Source organism: Podarcis pityusensis (genome assembly GCF_964106645.2).
Source record: "Podarcis pityusensis genome assembly, chromosome: 6".
NCBI classification, from domain to species: Eukaryota; Metazoa; Chordata; class Lepidosauria; order Squamata; family Lacertidae; genus Podarcis; species Podarcis pityusensis.
Window position 1 is genome coordinate 10,530,674 of NC_138030.1, and position 26,182 is coordinate 10,556,855.

Here is a 26,182-nt window from a genome sequence, read left to right on the forward strand (position 1 = left end):
TTCCCGGAACGTCCGCGGGCCAGATTGAGAAGGCGATTGGGCTGCATCCGGCCCGTGGGCCTTAGGTTGCCTACCCCTGCCCAAGAGGCTCAGTGGTTTAGACCACAGCACCACACACGTCCCTATCTTTACTTTTACCTTTGCCTATTTTATTTATTCCTTTATCTTTACCTGTTTTTACAAATAGCAGACATTGTAGTAGGTAGGGTGGATTTTGCTGGCCACAGGATGTCACTGCAGCTACACCAACCTGATGCTCCCTGTGTGTGCTCTCGCTCCAATGTAGTTGGGATACTGGATCTGTTTAAATCAGTGCTTTGTTTATATTTGCATTTCCCTGTATGGTCAGAACAGCGTTTTCCCCCTTTTATGAATAGAAGAAAATATCTTTTATTTTGGGCTTTATAGTAAAATAAACTTAAAGCTCTTTTACAAGAGGTACACTACTTTGTGGCATTTTCCTTGGCCTTAGTAAAAGTATTACCATCCTGTGGCTTTGGGATTATTTCTGCAGGGGAAGGAGTTTCTGTGTTTTTCTGTCTGAGTCAACTGAAACTAGAAAGCTGCATGATGTAAATATTATTTAAGCTAGTTGAGGTCTGATGTAGAAATGTAGTTACAGTAAAGTCTGCAATCCTGTACCCACTTACTTACTTGGATGTTACTGCTGAGTTGACGTTTATCAGATTGTCCTGTGAGAGACTTGCTATGGTTTCACCTGTGAGAAGTAGTGTCTGCACTAATTCAGATTAATTAAATCTTAAACCAAGCATCCATTTTTTTCATGGAGGTTAGGCACTGGGTTCAAAAAGTCGAGAGGTATAGAGACAGCTTGTTTTATGTAACAAGATATAAACTGGTATTATGCATTGGCCATGCTGAAACAATGTGGAAAAAGTGTACTGTGTTTGAGACTGAATTTGTGGATGTTCATAATTACAAACTGGGAACTTGGAATAGTCACGTATCCAGCAAGGTCCATAGTTTGGTGATTGGAGCATGTGGTTAGAATGCAGAAGGTCCCAGGATCATTTGCATGCTTAAACGATCTTTGATAGCAAGACTGGGAAAGGAGTTACTACTGAATGAAGGAAGATGAACCAGTGTGCCAACTTGATATAAGAGTTTGTCTGCTCATATAAGCACATTTAGTCTTGCCCTAGGCAGACCTGCCAGGGATTCCATAACTTCTTGTTGGGCAACAACTTGTGTGAGGATGGAAGCTGCATTTACACAAAAAGAGGAAAGGAGGGCACTGTTTACATATGCTTTTCACTTGGTGGTACTTTTTCTCTTGAAAGAGGGTCATGCTCATTGACATCAACTGAAGGTACCTAGGGGACCTCCTTTACTCTTGTCTTCCAGTGAGCGAGCAGGGTCTCTGTACTGGAAATGGGTGCTTTTGGAATAGACACTCTCATGTGACATTTACACGGACTAACAGTTCACATAGAAATATCCTGTTCCCACATACTCCTCTTTCAAGTGAGGCCAGGACAGGAGTTAAAACACACTAAAAGATTTTGTGACTAGGGCTTGAGTGTTATTTTAGCTGTAGAAGCTGTTTTCACAGCTGTGGAAGCCTTAAGTAGTGCTAATAAAGGCAAGACTTTATGAGAGATGCATACCGTTGTCAGGAATTGACCCAGGCACCTGTAGTTTTTAATAAGATTTAATAAGAGTATTATGTACTGTAGGCCTCCCCCACCGCACTATCTGCACTCCCTCTAAGGTTGGTGAATTTTTGGTCTACAATATAGAGAAGTGCCAACCTTAGTGAAGGCTCTAGTCTAGTGCGTGAGATTTGGGAACAGAAGAACGTCGCTGGAAAAATGAAAAGTTCACCCACTTTATAGAGAATACATTTTCTGTTGTCATGTTACAATTATAATAGAAGTCTGAAAGTCTAAATACGTTTATGTTCAAAGAGAGTGTAGTGGGTTGTGTTTTTGTGTTTTTTTACCATTTTCCATTGTGAAGTTGGCCTTGAACAATTATTTTGATGGCGATGATTTACCCACTTTAATTTTGAGGAGCATGCAAGTGCTTCTGGTCAGAACTGCTGCTTAGCAGCCATGCAGACTGGCGGCTTTGTTTTCTGCTAGTTTTTCATCCAGTAAAAGGCATTATTTTCATGACCTAGCATGGCTGTCCTATGCACAAGAAACAAGGTTCCTTCTTTCAAAAGTGTGTATTGGACTTTGGAATGCCATCCCTGCCCTCTTCTAGTTGCTGACCAGGAACTTAGATCTTTTTGTGGACTGTTTGATCCAATAAAAGCAATTTGCATTCACTTTTAATAGATGACTTAAGGGTCTTTGCTAAAGTTAGCATGGCTTTTTTGTACAATTGCATCCCCACTCCCCAAAACCATACAACAGAAAAATGTCACTGCAGACCTAAAAGGAGAAGGATGATATGAAACAGAAACTAAATGACTGTGCAGTGAAATGTAATGTAATGTGCAATATTTCCAACCTCTTTAAAAGTATGCAGTAAATATTATCATGAAAGAGAGCTTTATTTTCAGGTTAAAAACAAGAGGGGAAGAAGAGAGGGCCTTCATAGAAGGATATGGAGCCAAGTGGAAGCAGTTAAAAAAATTAGAGGCCGAAGGAAGCCTAAAGTGAATAGGTATTATTCACAAATTGAACACATTACTGGTATATTTAATTGCTTTTTAAAGAAAACTGTATTGCAACTCGAGGAAGTAGAGTCTTGATTTTGGCACACACTTGCTACTTAGACTTACATTGTCAAAAAATGTAAGCTGAAAACCTGTCCAAAGCTATGTGCTGTGCAGGTTCATTTTGAAACTTAAAGAATTACACGTGCATAACCGTGCCTAGGATTTTAGCCATGGCTACCATTCAGAGTAATTGTTGGGCACCAGGAAAATTCTGCACTAGGATATTCACACTAAATAGGCCATAAGCAGCTAACTCATTCCACAGCCTGTGACTATCCTGCAACCTGTCAAATTGTTGAACAGTCTTTTCCTGAGTAATTACATACATTTATTTGATGGACCACCATATACTTTATGTATCCAGTAGTTCACTGCTGTCTGCAGGACAGCTCCTCCTTCCGTTCACAAGGATACCAGAAGTCTGCTCCACAGTCTGCTCCTCAAAGCAGGACTTTCAGTGTGGCTGCCCATGTTCTGTGGAACAGGATTCCTGTCTAGATACAACAAATGCCCACCACCCAGGAACAATAGAATACATTTTTGTTCAGGCAAGCTTTCCGTGTAGAATTTGCCATGGTTGTCCAATTTATATTGCTTTGTAGTTAATTTTCTGGGTTTATTCCCCCCACTTTAAACTGTTTTTAGCTGTTTCTATGTGGCAGGCAGTGTTAGAAACTCAGATACAGTGGTACCTTGGGTTAAGTACTTAATTCGTTCCGGAGGTCCGTACTTAACCTGAAATTGTTCTTAACCTGAAGCACCACATTAGCTAATGAGGCCTCCTGCTGCCGCCGCACCGCCGGAGCACGATTTCTGTTCTCATCCTAAAGCAAAGTTCTTAACCTGAAGCGCTATTTCTGGGTTAGCGGAGTCTTTAACCTGAAGCGTATGTAACCTGAAGCGTATGTAACCCGAGGTACCACTGTATAAGTTAGGCGCCAAATGGCTCCTTAAACCAAGGTTGCAGTCGCCAAAACGGAATGCCTACTTGCCATTTTTGACTAAGACGTCTTTAGGACATAATTTTCAAATAATGATCGGGGTGGATTATCTGTTAAGCATCTGATTAGTTCAGAGGACAACTTTGAGCTAGGTTAAGAGATCTGAGAACTTAAAGAAGAAAAGTCACTTGATCCAGGAGCAGTCCACATATATATTGGCTTCTTCCGACCTCTTTTTCTTAATGGCGACTGCTCCTTCTCAGGCTGCACAGAAAAATAAGATAAAATGTGTGAGAAAAGAACCATCCACTCTTCCCTCCTTTCCTTGGAGAAATGGCAGGATAGAAAGTTTGTAAGTATATACATAAATAATAAAATATGTGCACTGAAGCTCCCTCCTCAAGACTGCTAGGTATATTGTTGTGGAGCTGAAGAATGCTGTGAATGCCAGCTGCCTTGAAAATATACCTCTAATGGAGAAATAGAAAACGATTAGGCTTGGGATAAATTGCTAAAATGTACAAGGCTTAAAATTGGTGGCAGGGAGATTGCTGCTTTTATAAAAGTGCCCCCCCCCTTTCTCTTTAAGTACATTTGGTTATCCAGTATAGAAAATCATGGTATGCTTATATACTTAAGTTTAGATCTCTATCCTCCCAACATTCTTCTAATCTTCATCTCCATGTGTATTGCAACCCACAGAAATTCAGAATCTTAACATATTCATTATTCAATCTTACTGTTACTGAGACATGGTCAGAATCTTTCTGTTATTTGGGACCAGTATATGAGCATCAAACCACCATGAAAGCTAATATTTTAATGGCCAGCCTGCTCAAATGAAAATCACATCCATAGGGAAGTGGGACAGGAGAAGGAGTTACATTTTTATTGATAATGACAATCCTTGCCTTTTTTTTTCTGGCTTGAAACTTGGTATAAATAATTACTTTGGCCAGGATCCAAAGAATTGCACAACTAGTTCTGTGCGCTCAATGGGGGCCTGGGCTTGAATTTCTTGAATGGCCGCCTCCCCCTCTACCTCCCATTCCACAGAACGGGCCACTTTTGGAATCGAGGGGACTTTCCAAAGCCCCATGTGACCTGGAATTGAGGACTGCAGATCCTAGAAAAAGACAGTATTACTCGGCATATCAAAGCCTATAGGGAGTTCTCCCCTTGCTCAGCTCTTGGCTTCTCGGGCCATCGTTGTTACAACGGAGTAGTATAGGTTCCTTCCTCCAGATTGAAAGAAGTCTTCAGGTATCTTGTAGTTGAATATAAAAGTGCCATCTTGCCTGCATTATTCAGAGAGTTTGTTCTCCTTGATGTGACTGCAGCTTGCCTTCAGGTAAGAGGCCTCTCTGGATATGGCATGGTAGAATAGGGATTGTGGGCCAACAGACTTGCCACCCTTACCTAAGGTAAGAGCCTGGGAGAGGGAAAGTTTGTTTTGGTGGTGGTCCTCCGAGCAAGAGACAGGGAGAAGTGTTATAGTGACACTACAGTCTTCTGTTCGACAGTGTGGGATGTGCTTAGTAAAGGTAAAGGTAAAGGGACCCCTGACCATTAGGTCCAGTCATGGCCAACTGGGGTTGCGGCACTCATCTCGCTTTATTGGCCGAGGGAGCCGGCGTACAGCTTCCGGGTCATGTGGCCAGCATGACTAAGCCGCTTCTGGCGAACCAGAGCAGCACATGGAAACGTCGTTTACCTTCCCGCCAGAGTGGTACCTATTTATCTACTTGCACTTTGACGTGCTTTCGAACTGCTAGGTTGGCAGGAGCAGGGACCAAGCAACGGGAGCTCACCCCGTTGCGGTGATTCAAACCACCGACCTTCTGATCAAGTCCTAGGCTCTGCTTACTTTTGGCTTATTATCTGTGGCCCTAATCTCCCAGCTGTATATTGTGATATTGAGCGATGGTGCTAGGTTGGGTGAGTAGCAGAGAGTTACGAAGATATGGTGTGCCAGTTTTACTGGCGTTGCGCAGATTCTAGGTGTTTTCTACTGCCAATTGGATTCAGTCAAATGTTATGGTGAAACAGAGCTGAGTGCTACCCATGTTCTAATGGCACCTTGCCCCAAATAAATAGCATTGAGGGTAAAATAGTGCCTCCAGCGGGCCATAGCATAATTGTCAGGAGGCCAAAAAGCACTTTCCCAATGCCACTCTCTGGGCTTCGTCCTGTTGGTGGGAACAGCACAGAACCCCAATCCTCATTTCATGGAGCCAGTCTAGGATGATGATGATGATGATGATGATGATGATAATAATAAATAATAATAATAAATTTCATTTATATCCTGCCCTCCCCAGCCGAAGCTGGGCTCAGAGTGGCTAACAATCGCATACCATTCACAGCATTGGGTGGAGATATAAGAATTTGGCTTTTAGAGAGTTTTAATTTTTTTTAAAATGGAGAATACAGATTGAGCTAATTTTGTTTGTGCTTTTGCCTAAATATTTCTTTTTGGTCTCTCCCCACCCTCATAGCAACAGCAAATATGAGGGAGTTTTGTTTGCCACATAGATATCCAGCCTTTCTTTTGAGGAGCTCAGAGTAGTGCACATGGTTATCCCAGTTTATCCCCACAGCAACCCTGAGGTTGGACTGAGAGAAAGTGATTGGCCTAAGGTCACCCAGATTGCCCCATGTCTGAAAAGGCATTTAAAACTGCTTCTCCCTGGTCCAGGATGATAGGCATTTGTCTGCTTACTAAGGAGGAAGACTGTCCCTGTAGGTGGCCAACACTGAGGAAATTTTACAGTGCAATGAGGCATTTTCAGCTTACCAGAAGCGTTTGATAAGTGCAAACCATTGTTCCAACATTTGAGAGAAGCTGAAGAAGAAGAAGAAAAGAAAAAGGAAGAACAAAAGGAAGTTATGCCACAGAGGAGTCATCAGACATTGCAGACTCAAACTTAAGAGGACTGAGGAGCCATCCAATATTTTGGAAAGGGGGTGGGTTCTCCCCCCTTCCCCCTTTACCACTTCCTCCTGTAATTCTGATCTGGCTTGAGCTAAATATACGAACACTCTTGCATTGTCTTAAACGTCTTTTTATTATTGTATTGTACTTATGTGCCACAATGGTTTATGGTGATATGTATGGGCGTTCGAGCTAGTAGAAATTGCTGATGGCTAGTCATTTTTGTGAACTTGTAATTGGTTGCAGAAACAGGAATGAGTGAGGGGTGGGTGTAATAATTTATAGTTGCAGTACATTGGTGTTGGTGTCCAGCTTGGCAGGCCCATCATGGCAAACTAAGATGCTGCGTGGACTGTTCTGGCATGTTTGATCACAGTGGGAATATGCTCAGAGACTTCAGTGTACTGCTGATGGACTTACAGTGTCGAAAAGGCAAGTCTTCTTTTTCCAAGTCTAGCTTTGAATCTGATTGGCAGTGGAAATCGCTGAGCCAGAAAGGTATAACTTGGACTCTTTATTCACGAATCAGATTCCATAATAATGCACACTGTACATTGGACACCTCATCTGGGTCTGTCATAACCACGCTATCCCGATTGCCACAAAGACAAGTGACTTTGTCCTCAGAGTGCCTTGCAGGCTTCTGAGAGAGAGGTCCAACATTACTCTTGGCTGGGGTGGATGTTAGAAAAATCCTGTACCATTCAGAAAAACTGCTTGGTGGCTATTTGGGGATGGAATGGAGGCAAAAAACTACAATTTCTTGTCATCTTTGTTATGAGTTTGGTTCTGTCTGTGTTCCAGATGTCCTCTGGCTTGTTTCATTATCCACAGCTCTCCAGAAAACCAAAGAGCAATACTGTGTTAGAGAGGGCACTCAGGAGCAAACATGTTCATAGCACAATACATCTTTCCAATCTCTTGATTCCAAAATTATATTTTGCTGTCATTTTTGGTTTCAGGCTTTCTGTTCTCCCAGGTATTTTAAAACTAGCAGTGTTCAAAATTTTTAGTTCTTTTAAGCTGCCATGAATTCTTATTGGTTGGTGTTTTAGTCCTGTACTGCAGTTTTGTCATTTATTTATTTATTTATCTAATTAATCTGTATGATGCCCGGCATCCAAAGATCTCAGGGCGGTTCACAGCATGTTTGTTAATTGTCATATTTGTATTTTGGGAGCACAGCCGTGGGATATGATTTTTAGAAACAATACTAATAAATAAGAACATTTTGGCGAGGTGATAAAGCTTCTGGCTTGAAAGGCTATGCAAGATAAAGGGAGGCAGTCTTGTTTTGTGTTAGTAAATGTGCTTGTTGCAAGGGGGGGGGGGACTGTCAGAGGGTCAGAAATAGTACCTGGCCTCCTTTTCCTCAGCATTCGTTTTATGCAGTTTTTCTTCACTTACAGGAAGTGGCAGGTGTGTGAGTGCCTTTCCAGGTGGCATGGCATATTCTGTATTTCAGCTGTGCATTTAAAAATGTAACAAGGGAAGGTTGCAAGTGCCTGTTTACCAGTATTTATATCATGAAGCTGAATAACCAGGGAACAATTTGTTTTAGAAAGTTGGGTTAACAAGTGGTAACTTCCATGGCCTCATCATTTATTTCATGTATTGCACATATTTTTCACTTTAGAGCAGGGGTTGCCAACCTGGTCCATTAGTGGTGGGCGGTAGGGGATTCTATGGCACAAGCTGAATCCTCCTTCCATCGAGCACTGGTGGGCGGTAAGGAAACTTTACCATCAAGAAAAATGCATTAGTGGGCTGTAGGTATAAAACCTACACGCGGGTGTAGGACTTGCCGATCAGAAGGTCGGCTGTTCGAATCCCCGCGACAGGGTGAGCTCCCGTTGCTCGGTCCCTGCTCCTGCCAACCTAGCAGTTTGAAAGCACGTCAAAGTGCAAGTAGATAAATAGGTACCGCTCCGGCGGGAAGGTAAACGGCATTTCCGTGCGCTGCTCTGGTTTGCCAGAAGTGGCTTAGTCATGCTGGCCACATGATCCGGAAGCTGTCTGCGGACAAACACCGGCTCCCTTGGCCTATAGAGTGAGATGAGCACACAACCCCAGAGTCGGTCACGACTGGACCTAATGGTCAGGGGTACCTTTACCTTTACCTTTTAAGTATAAAAAGGTTGACTACCCCTGCTTTAGAGTGTTCAAAGTGCTTCACATATGAAGTATTGGTACATAAGTATTGACAAGTTGTTCAGTATCCAATCTGCTGGTTTTTCAATGCTCGCTTTCCTCCCCATTAGCAGAGACCAGCTAGGCATAGTATGCAAAACTCTATGGCAACACTATCTGAGGTTTGTAGGTTCTCCAGTGTGGTCCATAGCAACAGTCGCCACACCACACACAAATTGCTGAGCCATCTTCAGCCTGACAAAGCAGTGCCCCAAGCGAAGCAAAGGGGCTGGCTTACCCGTGACTGCTGTTGTGAGTCACAGCATCAGCCCCTCTCCATTCCATTTAAATTAGCAGCTCAGTGCCCCCAGCTCCCAGCCCCTCTAGACGGTCCAGAAGGATGTTATGGCCGATGATGTCAAAAGCCTCTGAGATATCCATCAGAACTAGAAAACAGCTCTCACCTTTGTCCCTAGCCTGCCGGAGATCATTGACCAGAGCGACCAAGGCAGTTTCAGTCCCATGAAGAGGCCTGAATCCCGACTGGAAGGGATCCAAATGGTCCGCTTCTTCCAGGCGTGCCTGGAGTTGTTCAGCAACCACTCGCTCAATCACCTTGCCCAAGAATGGAAGATTTGAGAATGGGCGATAGTTGGCCATATTGGCCGCATCTAAAGATATTTTTTTAAGAAGCGGTTTGATGATTCATTTTCCCAGACTGTGTACTGCATTGCGGTGCCTCTGATAGCCACAGAAGCATATTTTTCTTCCTTCTGCTCTTCCCCTAATAAAAAGTATTAATCAGTATTGCAATTGTTGCTTGTTCCATTTCAGCATTTATCCTCTGGTTTGCCAGTCATTCTTCTCAGAACTTCCTGAGAAATGGCCGTATTTATAAGAAACTTATTTAAAAAAGAGAGAGAGAGAGAGAAATGGCCGTTGTGGAGGCTGCTAGGTATCAAATGGGCTGAGCTAAAGCTGCTGTTATTTATTTATTTATTTATTTATTTCTCTGCAGAACTACCCTGCTTCGAGTTTACTTTCCATTCTTCTAAAATAAATCTTTGTTTTGTCACTTGGCTTGAGTTGCATGGCACATTGACGATGCTGATGTTGTATAACTGTGGGTGATCTTACGTACAAAAGTTGTCGCAAGCCATAGAGATGGAAGTGGCTATAGACTGCCAAATATTTCGGAAATGAATGTATATCCCCACACCCCTGAAAAATAATCGGCTTACTTGGGATAAGTAAGGGGGAAATACGAAGGAAAGCACCATGAATGTTGGGTACAGAACTGGTAACCATCAGTTCACAAGTATGTTTCTCAGAGTCTTAAGAGAGACCTACCTCGCTGTTGTTGGTTCTTAGCAAGTCATAGTATCATAGGATTGTAAAGTTGGAAAGGGACCCTGAGACTCTTCTAGTCTGCAATGCAGGAATCTCAACTAAAGCATCAATGACAGAGGGACACCCAACCTTTGCTTCGAAACCTCCAAGGCAGGAAAGTTCACAGCTTTCTGAGGGAGTCCATTCCAATGTCAAACATGGAAAAAGATGTATCTCTTAGAGGCCTTTCTGATGATGATCCTTTAGCCTAGCGCTGACCTTGTATGTGTAGATATGAGAACCAATTTTGTCGTCTTGGTAATGAACGGTGGGCCATACATTGCAAATAAAATGAAAATAAGTAGCCAGTTATGGCTGAGTAAAACACTTGTTTTCACAACTTTGTTTCTTTTTAAGATGTTGTTCTTGTAACATATTTTGGGGGAAATGATGAATGGAGGTGTTTGAGATATTGCCGCAAGTAGCGTACAGGAAGTACTGTAAAATATGAGAATTGTTGTGACAGAATGCAAACGTCTATAATTAAAATGAAGGACCATTCCTGACCAATTTGGGTAATTCTTTTTTAACGGTGAGGCTATAAATTGGCATTAATTCAGACTAAAGAACTAGGCTTTTAAAGTCTCCACTGTGTCTGCTTCATTCTAATGGAAAGAATCAATTTTATAACTAATTAAAAACGTTTTCTCTCTCTTATGCTTGCTTTAAAATGGAGCTGGGGAAGAAAACTACTTTAGTGCTCACATCTTAAATTCAACAAATTTGTGACACGCATGGACAGTACCTGAGACTTGGTTAAATGTGTTGCATTTTAAGCAATTACTGAATAGAACAAGCACTAAGTATGTCTCCGGGATGTTTTTTATTCAGAGCTAATAGGAACAAAAAGGGATTTTTTTATTTCTTAGGGGGTGGTATATCTGGAAATTATTTTTGAGAACGGGGTGAACAGAGAAAACATTTGGGAATGGCAGCCTTAACGTTTTGATCTTACAACTGCGTACTTTGAAGTCAGTTCTATTTGATTCCAGTGGCACTTGCTCCAAAGAAAGGTGTAGCCTAATATGCCTCAAACTGGATTCATAAATTTTATGACCCAGTCCTAAATATGTAAACTGAGACTTATGTCTGAGGTTCATGTGCACAGGACTCTGGCCCTAGAACTTCAACCACACACTACATTTTAGTCATAGAACAGAAAAAGTGTATGGCAAAAGATGTAGAGAGTCAATGTGACATGTTTTCAAACAATTATATAATATAGGGTACTCATCAAGGAAGGCAGGATTGGATGATCTGGTGACAGACTTGTGCTTTGTTCTTCATAATATGTAAAATAGCTCTTGCTGTCACTGAACTTGGTTCTGCTTAAAACCAAATAATTTGGATTAAAATAGTTCATCATTTGGACTGTAGCTTCTTTGTTTGGGTGTGAAATATTATCTGGAGTAGCCTTGCACTTGCTTTTTATCAAGAAATTAAAGATTTATTATAAAATGTAGTAATAATAATAATAATAATAATAATAATAATAATAAAATAAAATATATTACTTATACCCCACCAATCTGGCTGGGCCTCCCCAGCCCCTCTGGGTGGCTTCCAACAGGATATTAAAAACACAAGAAAACATCAAACATTAAAAACTTCCCTAAACAGGGCTGCCTTCAAATGTCTTCTAAAAGTCAGATGGAAATGCCTACGGGTGGCATGCCTACGGATTTTCCTACTCTAAAAACTACGTGCGTGTTATGGTCGGGTGCGTGTTATAGAGCGAAAAATACATTTGGTGGGAGGGCGTTCCACAGGGCAGGCGCCACTACCGAGAAGGCCCTCTGCCTGGTTCCCTGTAACCTCACTTCTCACAGTGAGGGAACCTCTAGAAGGTCCTTGGCGCTGGACCTCAGTGTCCAGGCTGAATGATGGGGGTGGAGACCCGACTTTCCTTTCCTTTCTAAAGCACATTGCAATCCTTTTGCGATGGGGTGGGGGGCAGCAGGAACCAGCGAAGTGAAGAGCTTAACTTTGGGGATGCATGTAGCAAATTCAGGTTCAGTTTTCCTTCTGACCTTGAAGTTCACTGGATGCCTCTGAGCAACCCTTTCTCTGCCCCACTTACCTTACGGGCTTGTGCTGAAAGTGAAATGAACACCCCATGTCAGCTGCCCACGCAGTTTAGAAGAAGAGGGATACAGATTTGGCGAATAAAAGTCTGAAAAATGAACAGTGATGGTTATCTGAGCAACTTCTAGTGAGTTAGTTGAGTGCACTAGATCTGTTTGGTAATTTGCTGCAGGAATCTGCATGTGCTCAATGTTGGTAGCAATTAATAAATTCTTTGCTATGTTATGTAAGGGGGAAATTGTGTGTGTGTGTATACTAGCATATATTGTGTGTGTAGTGCTATCCCTCTCTCCTGTTCCTAATTTCTGGACGTAAAATGCATCAGCATCATTCAGGCTGGTTATGTTTGACCTTATCCTAACCTTAAGTCAGCCAGCCTGTCCCATCAGTGACTCTTTGCCTTGATCCTATTTTACTTGTAACTCTCCACTTGCTCTTTGTTTCGCTTGGAGCCCATCCTAAGTTTGGAAACCTTATGCCTGCGATTGGCTTGGCTGTTAACCCTTCTTCCCATTGTGGTTATGGAGATTACAGTGATCAAGATTGTTTCCAAGTACTTCATGGGCAAAATCACCCCCCTTCCTCAAAATGTAACAAGTGATATTTTGAGCACCAGAAGATGCCAACTTCTGTGTTGTTCAGTGCTCTTCAAAAGGCAGAATGGCAAGGCTGCAAATTTCATCATAGATATTGTATCTTACGCTGGAATTTAATTTAATGTCTCTTAGGGAGTGAAAGTTGCATGAATAACAGGGTACTAATGCATATAGCAATCTGCAGCTGCAGAGAAAACAAGAGTTGTTAATAGGGGCATATGTTTTAAGTTTGGGACTATGGCATCATCAGCCACAGCGAGCATTATAGAAAGATACAGAACTGCAGTGATGGGAGCCTCTGGGGTTGCAAGATAGGCTTGGAGAGCTGCTTGGAGCATCTTGGCATGTTACTTTTTGAGGAATAGTGTCCAATGCAAGCAAGTATGGGGAGCACATTCACAAGAACATTTTACCCTGCAAAATTTGAAGTTTTGTGGTGACTTCTCCATTTCAGAAATCATAGAATTGTAGAGTTGGGGTTGTATGGTAAATTGTCCCTTATCTTGTGGGGCTAACATGGGACAATTTCCTGTGTCATATCATCACTGGTAAGGAATGCTAGTGATTTTTAAGCAGTGTAACCTGAAAATGGGTATTTTCTCTGCCTCCCTTTTCTGTGGAGCGCCCATATATGAAGAAGCAACTGTCAGTTGCTTCAGACGTCTTGCGAAGAATTATCTTTTTAACAAGGCTTTACGTGTTTTACACATTTGAATCCTGTGAATTTCTGTTTCTCCCCACTTCCATATGCTTTTATGTGTGTTTATACTTTTATTGGTTTTAGGTTGTCTGTGTTTTTTTGTTTCTCATGTTTTAATGATATACTATTGGGGGTTTTTTTAGACTGTACACAGCTTTGAGTCTTTTGAAATATGAAGTGGCTTATAAATGCTTATAAGTAAATAGAATAGAAAAGCACCAGCAATGCTATTTAAGGAGGATTTCCACAGTCAAACCTCCTTCTGAAGTAGATTCTTATCTTTGAAATTTAATGTTTTGTATCATATCCTTATATGGCGATAGCAGCCAATCCTTTACAAGAAGTTTCAAACACTTTAAATTTAACATCATGTTGAATTCATGTTCTATAATATTTTCTATAGGACTGTTTGAAGTGGGTAGCGGGTCCTGTAATTCTTAAAGTTATGAATGTAATTTTATAACATCAAGGTGTGTATGCCAGTTTATATCCTCCTCTTAATTCAGTCCAGGAAGAGCTTTGTTTTGACATACAATATGATATTTTTGCCATATATGACTACCTCTCCATCAGTGTTCCAATGCAGCTGAACCATGTATCAGCTTTGAAACAGTTTTCAAAGAAGAATTGCTCACTATGTTGAAATTAAAGACAAATTTTAAATCCATTAGTTAAATGACCAGTAAATCTGGATTGCACTCTTAAGCATTTAAGTAATTGAAATAAGTATTGCAGCATCACTATCTTTATTACAGTACAGGCCTAAGCATGTTTGCTTAGAACTAAGTTCCACTGAGTTAATTTACTACCCAGTAAGCGTGCTGAGAATCATGGCCTAAATGATTTAGTACAATCTGGATTAAATTAGTTGTTAGTGCATCCCAGTACTCCGTTGCAGGCATCTGACGCCCTTTTCCCATGGCCTGGAATATGCATATTCTAGTTGTGAAATTTTTTTCAACTAGTAGTTTTTAGACTCTGTTCTGGGGAATCCAGGGGTTCTTCAGTGAAAATATACCGTATTTTTTGCTCTATAAAACTCACTTTTTCCCTCCTAAAAAGTAAGGGGAAATGTGTGTGCATCTCATGGAGCGAATGCAGGCTGCACAGCTATCCCAGAAGCCAGAACAGCAAGAGGGATCGCTGCGCAGCAATACCTCATGTTGTTCTGCCTTCTGAGATTCAGAATATTTTTTTTCTTGTTTTCCTCCTCCAAAAACTAGGTGCGTCTTATAGAGCGAAAAATACGGTATCTTGGTAAGCTTCCTTGTTTGCTGCTATTGATCTTGGCAAGAATGCTAAAGCTGCGTTTCAGTTCACGCAGGGCAATGGTGAACTCCAGGAGTCCCAGGCAGTGGGTGAATCTGCCTGCACTGGAATATGCCCCATAATTCTTGGCAAGGTAGAGAAGTTTCATTGCTGACACTGAAGGTATCCTGAGCAGAAAAGGTGACACGGAAAGCTTGAAAGCTTGAAAAATACATCACTCTAGGGGAGCTGCTGAACCCTGAAGGCTCTGCATTGATTTCATATGTCCTAGACATGTACTGTATTTTACTATATGTTACTACACTTTCTAACTGGAGGCATTTGTGTTTTCCTCTAGCCCTGCCAATTTCACTTTGGGAGAATTGCTAATTCCTCTCTGAAGTCTTAGCATTGGTGACAGGTTTTTTTTGTTTTTGTTTTTTTAAGTGCCACTTTATATGCATTTTCCAGAGCAGCAGGTGTTTGTTTTCCATTTTTGAGTATGCTGAAGATCTGTGCTGATTCAGTGTTTCGTTTTAGGCTTAATGAAGGCAAGAATATGACAGAGAAATGGGCAAAAAGTGTTTGTTTGCTGACTGTGTCATATTTATATGTTGGAATAAAAACATCAGATTCTGGGGATGGCAGGGGGCGCTAAAGTTTTTATAGTTAACGCTTGTGATTTGTTGTACTCGAGGAGCAGAATCCAGGAAAAGTTCGGCACTTCCAAATCCCACAGATTTCAGTGGGATTCATTTAAGCATTTTTACATTGAGACCAGTGTGACTTAAAAGTGGTTAACTTTGCCTGGTTCATACCCTTTGTGACTTAATTACTAAGGGCAATTTTGATTTTTGCTGAGAAAGCTGCAGTGTATGCATATTGTATCATGATTAGAGAGAAAAACAAAATGATATTTGTTACCAATTAAACCTGGCTGTGGTTCAGTTTTCTTTCCTTCCTTTTTCTAAAGATTCTGGTAAGCATATTCCAGAAAATCCAGTATATTAAGGATGCAATCTTATGCACACTTACATGGGAGCCAACTCTATTGACCACAGTAGAATTTTATTGTCAATTACCAGTCTTGAAGATTTCAGAATTATCCCAGAAAAGAGTTAGGGGGAAGGTCATTCACTGGCCAAATATCTTCCTTTATAACTACTTTTGCATGGAACACATGCTTGTTGAAAATTATTCCCATTGCAGCTTTCTTTCTGTCATTCTTTTTTTAAATCAAGCCCTCATGGTTGCAGAGATATCCCCAAAGATATACTATGCATTGTTGGCATATTCTAAATGCTTAGGGCTTGAAGAGAAAGTAATATGAATCCTCCATCTAATATTTTTCAAATATTTGTTTCTATAATGTTTCCCTGAGTTTCAAGTAGACCATCTGTAGCATTTCTACATTACACTTACCGTATTTTTCGCACCATTGGACGCACCGGACCATAGGACGCACCGGACCATAGGATGGGGAGAACAGGGAAAATTTTTTTTTCTTGTTCTCCCCCTCTAAAACAAGGTGTGTTCAAGGTACATTCACCAGAGCTTGTGGGGCTGGCGGTGGGGGGAAGCGCTGCTTTCCCCCACCGCCAGCCTCAAAGATCCGTGAAGCCTTTGGAGCGCAGTGCCCCGCTGCCCTGCAGAGGTTTGCGCACAGCCGTCCCCAAGCTAGAACAGCGAGACGGAGCCCTCCGTCTTGCTGTTCTGGCTTGGGAACAGCCTTGCTAGCTTCTGCAGGACAGCGGGGTGAAGGCACCCCGCTGCCCTGGAGAGGCTGTGCGCGCAGCCGTCCCCAAGCTAGAGCAGCGAGATGGAGCGCTCCGTCTCGCTGTTCTGGCTTGGGAACAGCCTTGCTAGCTTCTGCAGGACAGCGGGGTGAAGGCACCCCGCTGCCCTGGAGAGGCTGTGCGCACAGCCATCCCCAAGCTAGAACAGCGAGACGGAGCGCTACGCAGCGCTCCGTCTTCCTGTTCTGGCTTTGGGCTTAGCGGCGCAGCCTGCATTCGCTCTATAGGACGCACACACATTTCCCCTTAATTTTTGGAGGGGAAAATGTGCGTCCTATAGAACGAAAAATACGGTACTCAATAGATGTTATAGTAAAACATCCCATTATCAGTGAATTTGCTTCATTTGCAATCATTCAGCATGTTGAGCTCGGTATGTTAATTGCATGTCATGAGGTGAGGGGGGAACGTGATGCTCGTGCCGAGTATGTTGCTTACCCCTAAATTAGTGGAAAATGCTTAAGGCTTCTGTTCAAACATTTCAACTTTATCCGAATATCTGCAAGGAACATAGCTAATGTTTCTGTATAGTCTGTGAAACTGATGGAGCTGATGGCTTTTTTTTTGCTGACAAGTGAAGGCTAATACAAATTTGAAACCTCCCTTTACCAATGCATGGCTACCAGTTTCAGAATATTGACTCAGAATGGAATGATTAATGCCACTTTTCTTCCTAATTGTTACCAATGATCAGCCTCTGATCAGTGGATGAGCTAATGTCCTGGAGATTTTTTGTTAGCTAAGGCAGGTGTTGAATTTTGATGAGTATTTTTGACGAGTAGAATGGGCTAGATGTCATTAGCTAAGTTACTTTCAAGGCTGGGGTGTATGTCTAGGTATGAATGGAGAAGATTTATGGTTAAATGATGTGGGTGCTGCCAGAATTTAGAAGCAGGTGGGTAGGATTTAGGAGAAAGGCATACAGTGGTACCTCAGTTTCGAACATCTCCGTTGACGAACGTGTCAGTTTTCGAACGCCATAAACCCATATTTTTCTGTGTATAACATGTCTCCATGTATAAGACGACCCCTATTTTTGGGGACTCAAATTTAAGAAAATGGGAGAAGTATAGTAAATGCTTCGGTTTTCAAACACGCCTCAGAAGTTGAACATGACACACGGCTTCCGTATTGAGTTTTCAGTTTTCAAACGTTTCAGAACTTGAATGGTCTTCTGGAACAGATTACGTTTGAAAACCGAGGTACCACTGTATTTAGTCATTCAAGCACAAAATAAGAATCACATGCCAAGAAAACCTGAATTATGTGACATGTATACATTATGCAAATTAAGAAAAATTGGGACTCATCCACACTGGAGTTTATTGTGGATTTGAAACTGCTTATTTATTTCCCCCTGTGTTCACGCAAGGTCCTCATTCAAGTGTCAACCCATACTTTACTTCTGCTAAATTCAGATTTTCCCAATCCGTGGATAATCCAGTAAGGGGAGAAAACCCAGTATAAAATTGCAATTTGCCCCCTTGAAAGAAAAATGAGGAGCAGCACTAAACAGCCAAAGAAAGAAGCAATGCCTCTGGAAGGTACTGGGGGATGATATGGATAATAATAAGAACACCCAACACGTTCTGATTAAGACCTTATTCAGCAATGTGGCAGCATAGTTTCCCTCGAAAGTTTGCCTTGTAAATGAGTCCACCAAACATACTAGCCTGCAAAGTTTTTTCACTAGCCTCCTGATAGTTAGCAGAGGAAGGATGGAGAGCCCTGTTGTTCCTGCAGCAGCCCACCCCCCTTCTATGCTGTGGGATGGGCAGGGGGAATCTTGCACATCGCTTGGTTTTTATGCTGAGCACAGAGGTGGGAGGAAGCATTCCAGCCCACTCACTTGCCTGCATGATGAAAATCCTTGTTGCCCACCTGGCTACCAGGAAGCTGCCTAAATACATTTATTTATAATCTGCCCTTCACTTGAAAGTCCAGGGCTGAAATATACACAAAAATTAAACCATAATTCAAGCAGTAAGATTGAAACAGTCTGGAACAAAATGCAGACTTCAGTTACAGAAAAGCTGGGAACGTCCCTTTCTGGGTCATCACCCTGTGATATTCTGTAGTGCCATAACTAAAATTTCCCAGACCACCTGAGTGATCTTCTAGGTCTATACAGTTCTAAGCAGCACTTTGGGCAACCCAGCCCCATGGGGACCTGGCTAGCCACTGTGGAAAGTAACAAGCTGGACTAGGTCTTTGGTTTCACCCAGCAGGGCTCTTACGTTCTTCTACATCAAGAATATGGAGGTGTTCCGCAGGCTTCTTCGAAAAGCCGAGTTTTAAAGGGGCTTGAAAGAGGTAAAGGAGGTGGCTATTCGAAGGCATTCTGGGAGGCAGTTTTAGATCTAAAAGCAGCAAGGACAAAAGATCGGGAGTCATTTGAGGGGGAAAGAGACTTTTGAGTGGCTGAAGGTCGTGGGGAGAAGAGGCAGGTGGGTTTAAAGGTAAGGATGAGATGCTTGTTCAGGATTTTTGAGTGGACCGAAGAGTAGTGTAGGGATTTAAAGAGGGGCATCACATGGTCAGAGCCACAAGAAAGATGAATAAGAATACCAAGTTAGACAACTTATCCTGAGCTTGGTTGCATCTAGAAAGTAATGTTAGACTTTTAAAATTTGGGCAACTTCCTGTAGTCAGAGATAAAGGAGAGGCTCTCTGCTTTTTTAGTTGGGTGGTGTTCTTTCTGTGACTTTTGATGGATATTGCTATTGGCTGTGCTGATTATTGTAGAGACTCTCCAGGCCCCATGGAAGATAGCATAAAACTACCCTGTATTGCATTATCTTTGTCCTCCATCTAACCCTGAACTGGCAGTTTGGGCTGATGGAAGCTCTCCAGAGACTTCCACCTTCCTTTAGTGCCTGAGATCCTTTGGTTGGGCACACGGAAGGATGAGCCCTGATCCTTTAAGTACAAGGGAGCATTTAAGCAAGACGGAGAAGCAGGGAGAACTCCCTTTAATACGTTAGGTTAAAAATGCTTTTAAAAAGTGAAATTGGAGAGCCTCGTGATATATTCTTTGTCAGATATCTTGTTTCTCCCTTCGATGTAGATAACACTTGTCAACAGCACAAACCATCCTTCTTCTCAGCCACGCTGAGCGTGTTTGTGCATGCATGCTTAGACACTGGTTTATTACTCTGCACTTGATTATTTGTGGCTGAATGTGTGAACTGGCTCCATAGAAATTTTGCCTTGTTTTCTGAGGTGATGTGCAAATTCTGTCTGTTAAATAGGGCTAGTTCAGACATGCATGCTCATCACTTGCTCCAATTATTATGTGTGAATGGAGCGTGACGTATTTCTTTAGATGAGTTTCAGTGAATGAATGCTTCACTAACTGTGTTGGATTTGTTACATCCTAGTTCTGCCCAAAAGAACTGAGAACAGGTGTGAATTTTGTTTTCAGCCCTTTCCCTACTGTAGCTGTTACAGCAGGTTAAGAGTGTAGATATGTGTGGTTAAGCAGGGAACGGCAGCTTTATTTGCCTCGTCTTTTTTATTTTTCTTTTGGGATGTAATTCAGCACTGTGCCGTCTGTTACAGATGCACTGGAGGCCAGTTATGGTTTTTATAACCACTTTTGTGACTAAATCTGTTATGGGAAATTAATTTAGAAGTTAGACAATTTGTGTTCCCTTTTCTGACGGAAACCTCTGTTTAATTGGTTGGTGGCTTTTAAGGCTGCCCTAATAGAGATTGAATTTAATAGTAGGTTTTTCCCTTCTGCTGTTGTTTTCACAAGTGAGTTACAGGGGAGAAGCTCAATGGCTTTTCTAGACAAGTAACTACATAAGTATGAAAACTCGCACAGTGTCCTAAACAGAATGCTAGACTTGGACCGGGGAGACCTGCATTCAGATCTTCTGAAACACTCTAGGGAACTTCTGAGACATTCATTGTATCTCAACCTAGACTACCTCTTGTTAAAACGAGACAGCACCCATGTACACTTGTGCTCCTTGGAGGAAGAGTGGTATACAAATGTGGTATGTTTTTTAAAAAACCTCTGTCAGAAGCGAGCTAGCAGGAAATCACACTGTTGCTGCTGCCAGTGCTGGGCCTGGTGGCAGCGTTGGCCTGGATCTGCAAGGCGTGGGGTGAAATCCTAGCCGAGCATGGTCATCTAGTGCTGTTGACTTGCATCTAGTCAGTAACTAAGTGCCTACTCAGAAGACAGCCACACTGAGTTCAGTGGGCCTTACTCCCAGGTAAGGGTGTGTGGAGCTACAGTGTTTTATCTAGGCAGCCAGGGCTCCTCTGGATGACAAGATCTTTTTGCACCAGGTCAGTGAGGACCACTTGCTTTTTAAAATTCTCCCATATATACAAAACTCCCTGTGTGTCTTTTGGACTGTATCTGTAGATTTCCCCCTCTGTGTCAAATATCTGGGGTCAAATAAGTGTTGTTTACTTTTTATAATACATGGAGGATGGATCTGCCTTGGGAGGTTCTTAACTCTCTAAATGAAGGGGCTGGGGATTGGATTTGGGTCCTTCTGCATGCAAGGCATGTACAGTGTCATTGGACCATGTTCCCCATTGTGCAGTCTGGTAATGGAAATATTCTTTGGTTAATTTGAGCTTAACTATCCTGGGAAAACAATGCCAGAATCTCATTGAAACTCTTTTCACTGAACGGTGTCCCAAGTTGCATCTTCATTGATCCCGCATGTGGAATGACTTCCTGTTTCCCAAGGCAATCCTGACGGGCACTTTCTTCCCTCCCTTTCAGGCATGGTTCTTGTGCGTAGCGAGAATGGCCAGCTACTGATGATCCCTCAACAAGCTTTGGCGCAAATGCAGGCCCATGCGCAGTCCCAGCCTCAAACCACCATGACTCCTCGCCCTGCCACCCCTACCAGTGCTTCTCCGGTCCAGATCTCGACTGTGCAGGTCAGTTCACTGAGAAACGTAAGTAAAATAAAATCTTAAATTTCCTTACATTTGAGGGTATCCAAGCTGCCTGCCTCCAGGTGTTTCCCCTTGACATGCCCTGCGTTGTATTCTGCGTGCCTGCAAAGTATGTCTGCGCTGACTCTAGGTGGCAGGATTCTCAGTCCACTGAGAGACCCACATTTACCCACCAGCCTTCCAGTGAAGCTTTTATTCCCGAAAACAAGCAGCTCCTAGTTATATCCTTTGCAAGTGCTTCCCATCCTAGAGCTTCACCCGCTGTGTTAAAAGCGGTCCAGGTTTCCCTGAATCTCGAATTTCATAGCTGAAGCGAATGATCCAAATGTGGCAAATTTGCAAGGATTTGCTTAACATGCATACATAATATTGTTTGCATAGCTCGGTATTGCATTCGGCTTTTCATACTGTGAGCCAGTCGTAAAGGAAAGGGGAAAGAGTGTGTATCTGGAGACATGCATTTCCTGGCTGATAGTCGTGTCATGAAAACTCCCAGCGCCTTACGAGTGGAATTCCTGTCCAGAACTTTGTTTACGGCAAACACTTTCACCATGTAGAACCCTAAAGACTAGCAATGTTGCTTTCCTTCTTTATTTGTTTGCAAATTAAATCTGAGGCCTACTGCAGACTTTGTGCTTGGATAGTGACCCACTTTTCTGTAGTTAGATGGAGATCAGTTTGTTAATTTCATCCTCCGAATCACTCCTTTAAAAAAAAGAATGTGGAAGTTAATGGTCTGAACATGAAATGTGCATGAATATAATTGGCTACTGTGGTCAGAAGCAAGCATGAGACATCAGGACTCCGACTGAGACCAATGCTAGATGCTTCATGGGTGGTGCATGCAACTGTGTTATCAATGTGCTTTCTTTTGTTTGGTTTTCAAACAAAAAGAAAAGGCCGTAGGAAGTTGCATTTGGAAGTGGATGAATGGTAGAGAGGTGCTTGACCCTCTCCCCTCCACTGTGCTTTTTGCTCAGAAATGCCCCCTAGGTTAAGGCTACCAGATTTTTTTCAATGAATCTGGGGGCCCTTTCATTAATTAATTAATTAATTAATTACTACACGTTCTGGATGTTGATGCTGCAGCGACGGCAGTGACAGAGGGGCAGCCGTCGTCTTGACCTCAACCGCCACGTTTCCCCTTCCTCCGAGGCTTCTATCTCCTTTCTCCATGAGCCTGGGCAGCCCCTGAGTTGTTGGTTCTTCGGTGGTGGTGGTGGTGGGGAAGCGGTGCAGGGTGGGTCAGGCATGGAAGGTGGAGAAAGAGGGCTGAGAGCGGCAGCTGCGGCGGTGGCGAGGCTTGGGCAGTCCGATGCCTCCCTTCCCATTGGAGCAGCCCCATTCCCATTCCTACTTGTGTGCAAGCAGGAGGGGGCGGGGATCCCTCAGCTGGGAAGCGAGGCTTCACACTGCCTTTCGGGGCAGCCCCATCCCAACTCCTACTTGCCAGCGTGATGCTTCCCTTCCCATCGGAGCCGCCCCAATCCCCTTCCTACTTGCATGCAAGCAGGAGGGGGCAGGGATCCCTCAGCTGGGAAGGGAGGCTTCCCTTTGCCTAACTGAGAGATCTCTACCCCCTCCTGTGAAGCCTGCCTTCGCAGCTCAGAGATCCCCGCCCTGCTCCTTCTTGCACGCAAGTAGGAGTTGGGAGGCTGCTCTGATAGGCAGCATGAAGCCTCCCTTCACAGCATCTTCACCGATCAGAGTTTTATCTTTTTTCTGTGCTGTATTCAGTGCTTCTGTAAGATTTTGTTGTTATTGTTTTGTAAGCAGCTCTGGGAATGCTAGCTGTGATATAAATTACAAAAAGAAGCAGCCCTACCTGCTGCCTCCCACAGCTGCCTTTCAGTAAAAGAAAACAAAAACCCATTGGTGATTCTTAGCTTGGCCCTGAGCTTCAGGATTTTGTGCCGGGTGCCACATGGGGTATTCTGAGGCAAGCTGAAACCCCTGGCCTGAGTTTAGTGTTGCATGATTTCTGTTCACCTCTGGTTTTTTAAAATCCAGATTATGTGCTAGCAAACTCACATTCCTCAATTAACCTGCTCTTAATTGTAGAGGTGTGCTTGCCTTAATTTCCATTTTTACAATCCACTCCAATTGCAGTATTTAAAAGTCTGGGTGTTTGGCCATAATTAAGGATATTGGATATGTGGCCATAGTTTAGGGATGGGTAGATAGGAACTTGAAGTTGAAGCAAGGATGGGGAGGTGGGGCTACTTTAAGGATCTGAAAGTCTGGATTTGGATAATTAACCATCTCATGTTTTCTGATTCTACCTCAACTAGGTAATAGCTATTAGAGCAATGCTGATTTAGTCTTAGAGCCGTAACATTTTTATGCAAATTCAGACAAGTGAATTATAACCATGTGATTTTTTAGTTTATTTTTTAAAAATAATAAATTAATACATTGCAGCTTCAAATATTAGAATTAATGGAGGATTTTATCCAACAGAAAATCAGCCTTTATCTCAAGGTTTTTTATTAGAGGCTTGGAGACCTGACATATTGCTTTTGGAATTTTAATAATAAAATAGCCTAATTAATAATGCCAGTTATCAAGTTCAGACTTCTCTGCAGTTACATCCTGTACTCTTTTAATCTTCACAGTAACTTTTGATGAAGATGTAACTTGCCATATCAATGTTGGGATCAAGATAGTAAGAGAAGCCCTGTGACTTTTCTGTGATTCAAGTCCTATAGCCCACAGAATCATGTAGAACATTGTCCAAAACTGGTTTGAAGTCCATATCATGATACTGGTGTGTGTGTGTGTGTGTGTGTGTGCATTCGTACTCGTGTGCTATGCAGAAATCACAATGTGGGGAAAACCATGAAGCCAGTCAATGCCTTTACATAGCTCCATCCTTATTTCAGACATTGTGATATATATGATGATTAGCTGGTGATATAGCACAATGTTGAAAACCAGATATTGTGCAGCCCTAGTGGGTTATAAACCTGTTGGTTTAAAAAAACAAACAAACAGAAAACCATGAAAAATCTAGATTAGATCCAAAGTTATGAAGATGTGCAGTTGAAACAACTCAAAGCTATAACTATTCAGGACTGGGTGTGGATTTGCTTTAAAGGATGCGGAACTGAAGAAAGTGCTGGGACTTAAAATTTCAGCCCAGCTTACCTTAGGTTGGATTCTAGGTTAAACTGGGCATGCTATCTATTTATATGTGGCTACTTCTCTGTGAACTTACCTGGGATTCTTTGTTGCAGGCTCCTGGAACGCCTATCATTGCGCGGCAGGTGGCTCCAACCACTATAATCAAGCAAGTGTCTCAGGCACAGACAACTGTACAGCCCACGACAACGCTACAGCGGCCCCCTGTAGTTCAGGTAAAGTTGCCAACATACGTTTGACGGCTAATCCTAAAACAGAACATTGGCTGAGACCCAGGGTGCTGTTTGGGTGCCGTTCATTTATATGAGAATAGATGATGGAGATGTAAAACTAAGTCACACTGGGGCCAGTGGGGCATTCTCCCAAGTAGGTGAGTGGACTCTATCAAACACGGTGGAGTTTACGTGTAGCTTGTAAAGGAAGAGTAAGTACAATAATAAGTGCAAACAGAAATTACTGAATAGTCCAGCCCTTACTGAGGTTTAAAAAGCTGGTGCATTCAAATGATAAAGTGTCTTAATTCAGAAGGGGTGTGGACTTTCTGCAGGAGCTGCACAACTATAGCATCACTGAAGATTCTTTACACCTCTGAAATTATGTTACAGGTGGCCCAGATTAGTACTTGTGGATAGTTATTGCAGCTACTTTAGACTTTTGGGAGTCAGCGGATAGGTGGAACCAGCAACGACTTTCTCTTTCAGTGACTACGCTTCTAAACATTTCCCCCTGATAACAGCTTTTAACTGTGCAATTTTTTCAGTGTGTTTTGATTTGCACCGATTCTTCCTTGACATATGTTGACTGTGTGACTGATGTGGGATGCAAACCATAGTCTCTCTCTCCCCCCCCCCCCCCAAGATTTTACCCTCGTGCTTGTTCTGTCTGCATGCACAGTGCCCTTATAATAATTGGGAGTGATTATTAAGAAGCAGAAGCAAAATAGATTTATTTCTCTGCACCACAAGGTCTGTAGCCCGTTTCATAGGTCCTGTGTTCTGCCGCCTTCTACCTTTTGCACCAAAAACACATGCTTTGTTTAATCAACTTCCAGTGTCTTGAATTCTGAATCCATAGGGCTTTGTGCCACCTGGTGGTTGTTTCATATAACTGCGCCAGACGGGTGGCCAGAGCAAATCTATCTCTTTTTTGGAGCCTGTTTTAACATCACTGTAAGGAGGATATTGCGTCTGATAAAATGCATCCTCCCTTCATTTGCAGCTCTGTATAATTGTCTGATATCTGTGTATCTTTGCAGCCTCAGATTGTTCTGGGTAATCCTGCACAAACGACAGCATTAGGAACAGCAACTGCTGTGCAGACTGGAACGTCTCAAAGGGCGGTGCAAGCAGCCGCAATAGCCTCAGCTGCGGCCACAGTAAGCTCCCAATGACTGTTTGTTGCAAGTCAAAAGCCAAATCTTGCCAGCTTCCAAGAGAGGAACCCATTAACTTACCACCAAGTGTTCAGTGTAGGACATACTGACTACTTTGCTGGCACAGTATTGACACTCCAGTTTGTACCTTATGGGTATGAAACTGCTAAGTGAGGCAAATGTGCTGTGATCGTGTAAATGTTTGTGGGAATTATGGTAAACTTTACTGTG

General features: G+C 42.6%; 1 protein-coding gene across 3 annotated transcripts in view; it reads left to right on the plus strand.

Annotated features, from left to right (window-relative positions):
- The window catches only part of TAF4 (TATA-box binding protein associated factor 4), a 78,664-nt gene that overhangs the window by 23,699 nt on the left and 28,783 nt on the right, over positions 1-26,182 (plus strand). For 2 of the 3 annotated variants that reach the window (XM_081011057.1, XM_081011059.1), the window contains 3 exons: positions 21,260-21,438; positions 24,675-24,794; positions 25,835-25,954. In XM_081011057.1, the coding sequence (XP_080867183.1) occupies positions 21,260-21,438; positions 24,675-24,794; positions 25,835-25,954 (419 nt within the window). The remainder of the gene's footprint in view (positions 1-21,259; positions 21,439-24,674; positions 24,795-25,834; positions 25,955-26,182) is intronic. The other variant, XM_081011058.1, reaches the window with a different exon arrangement.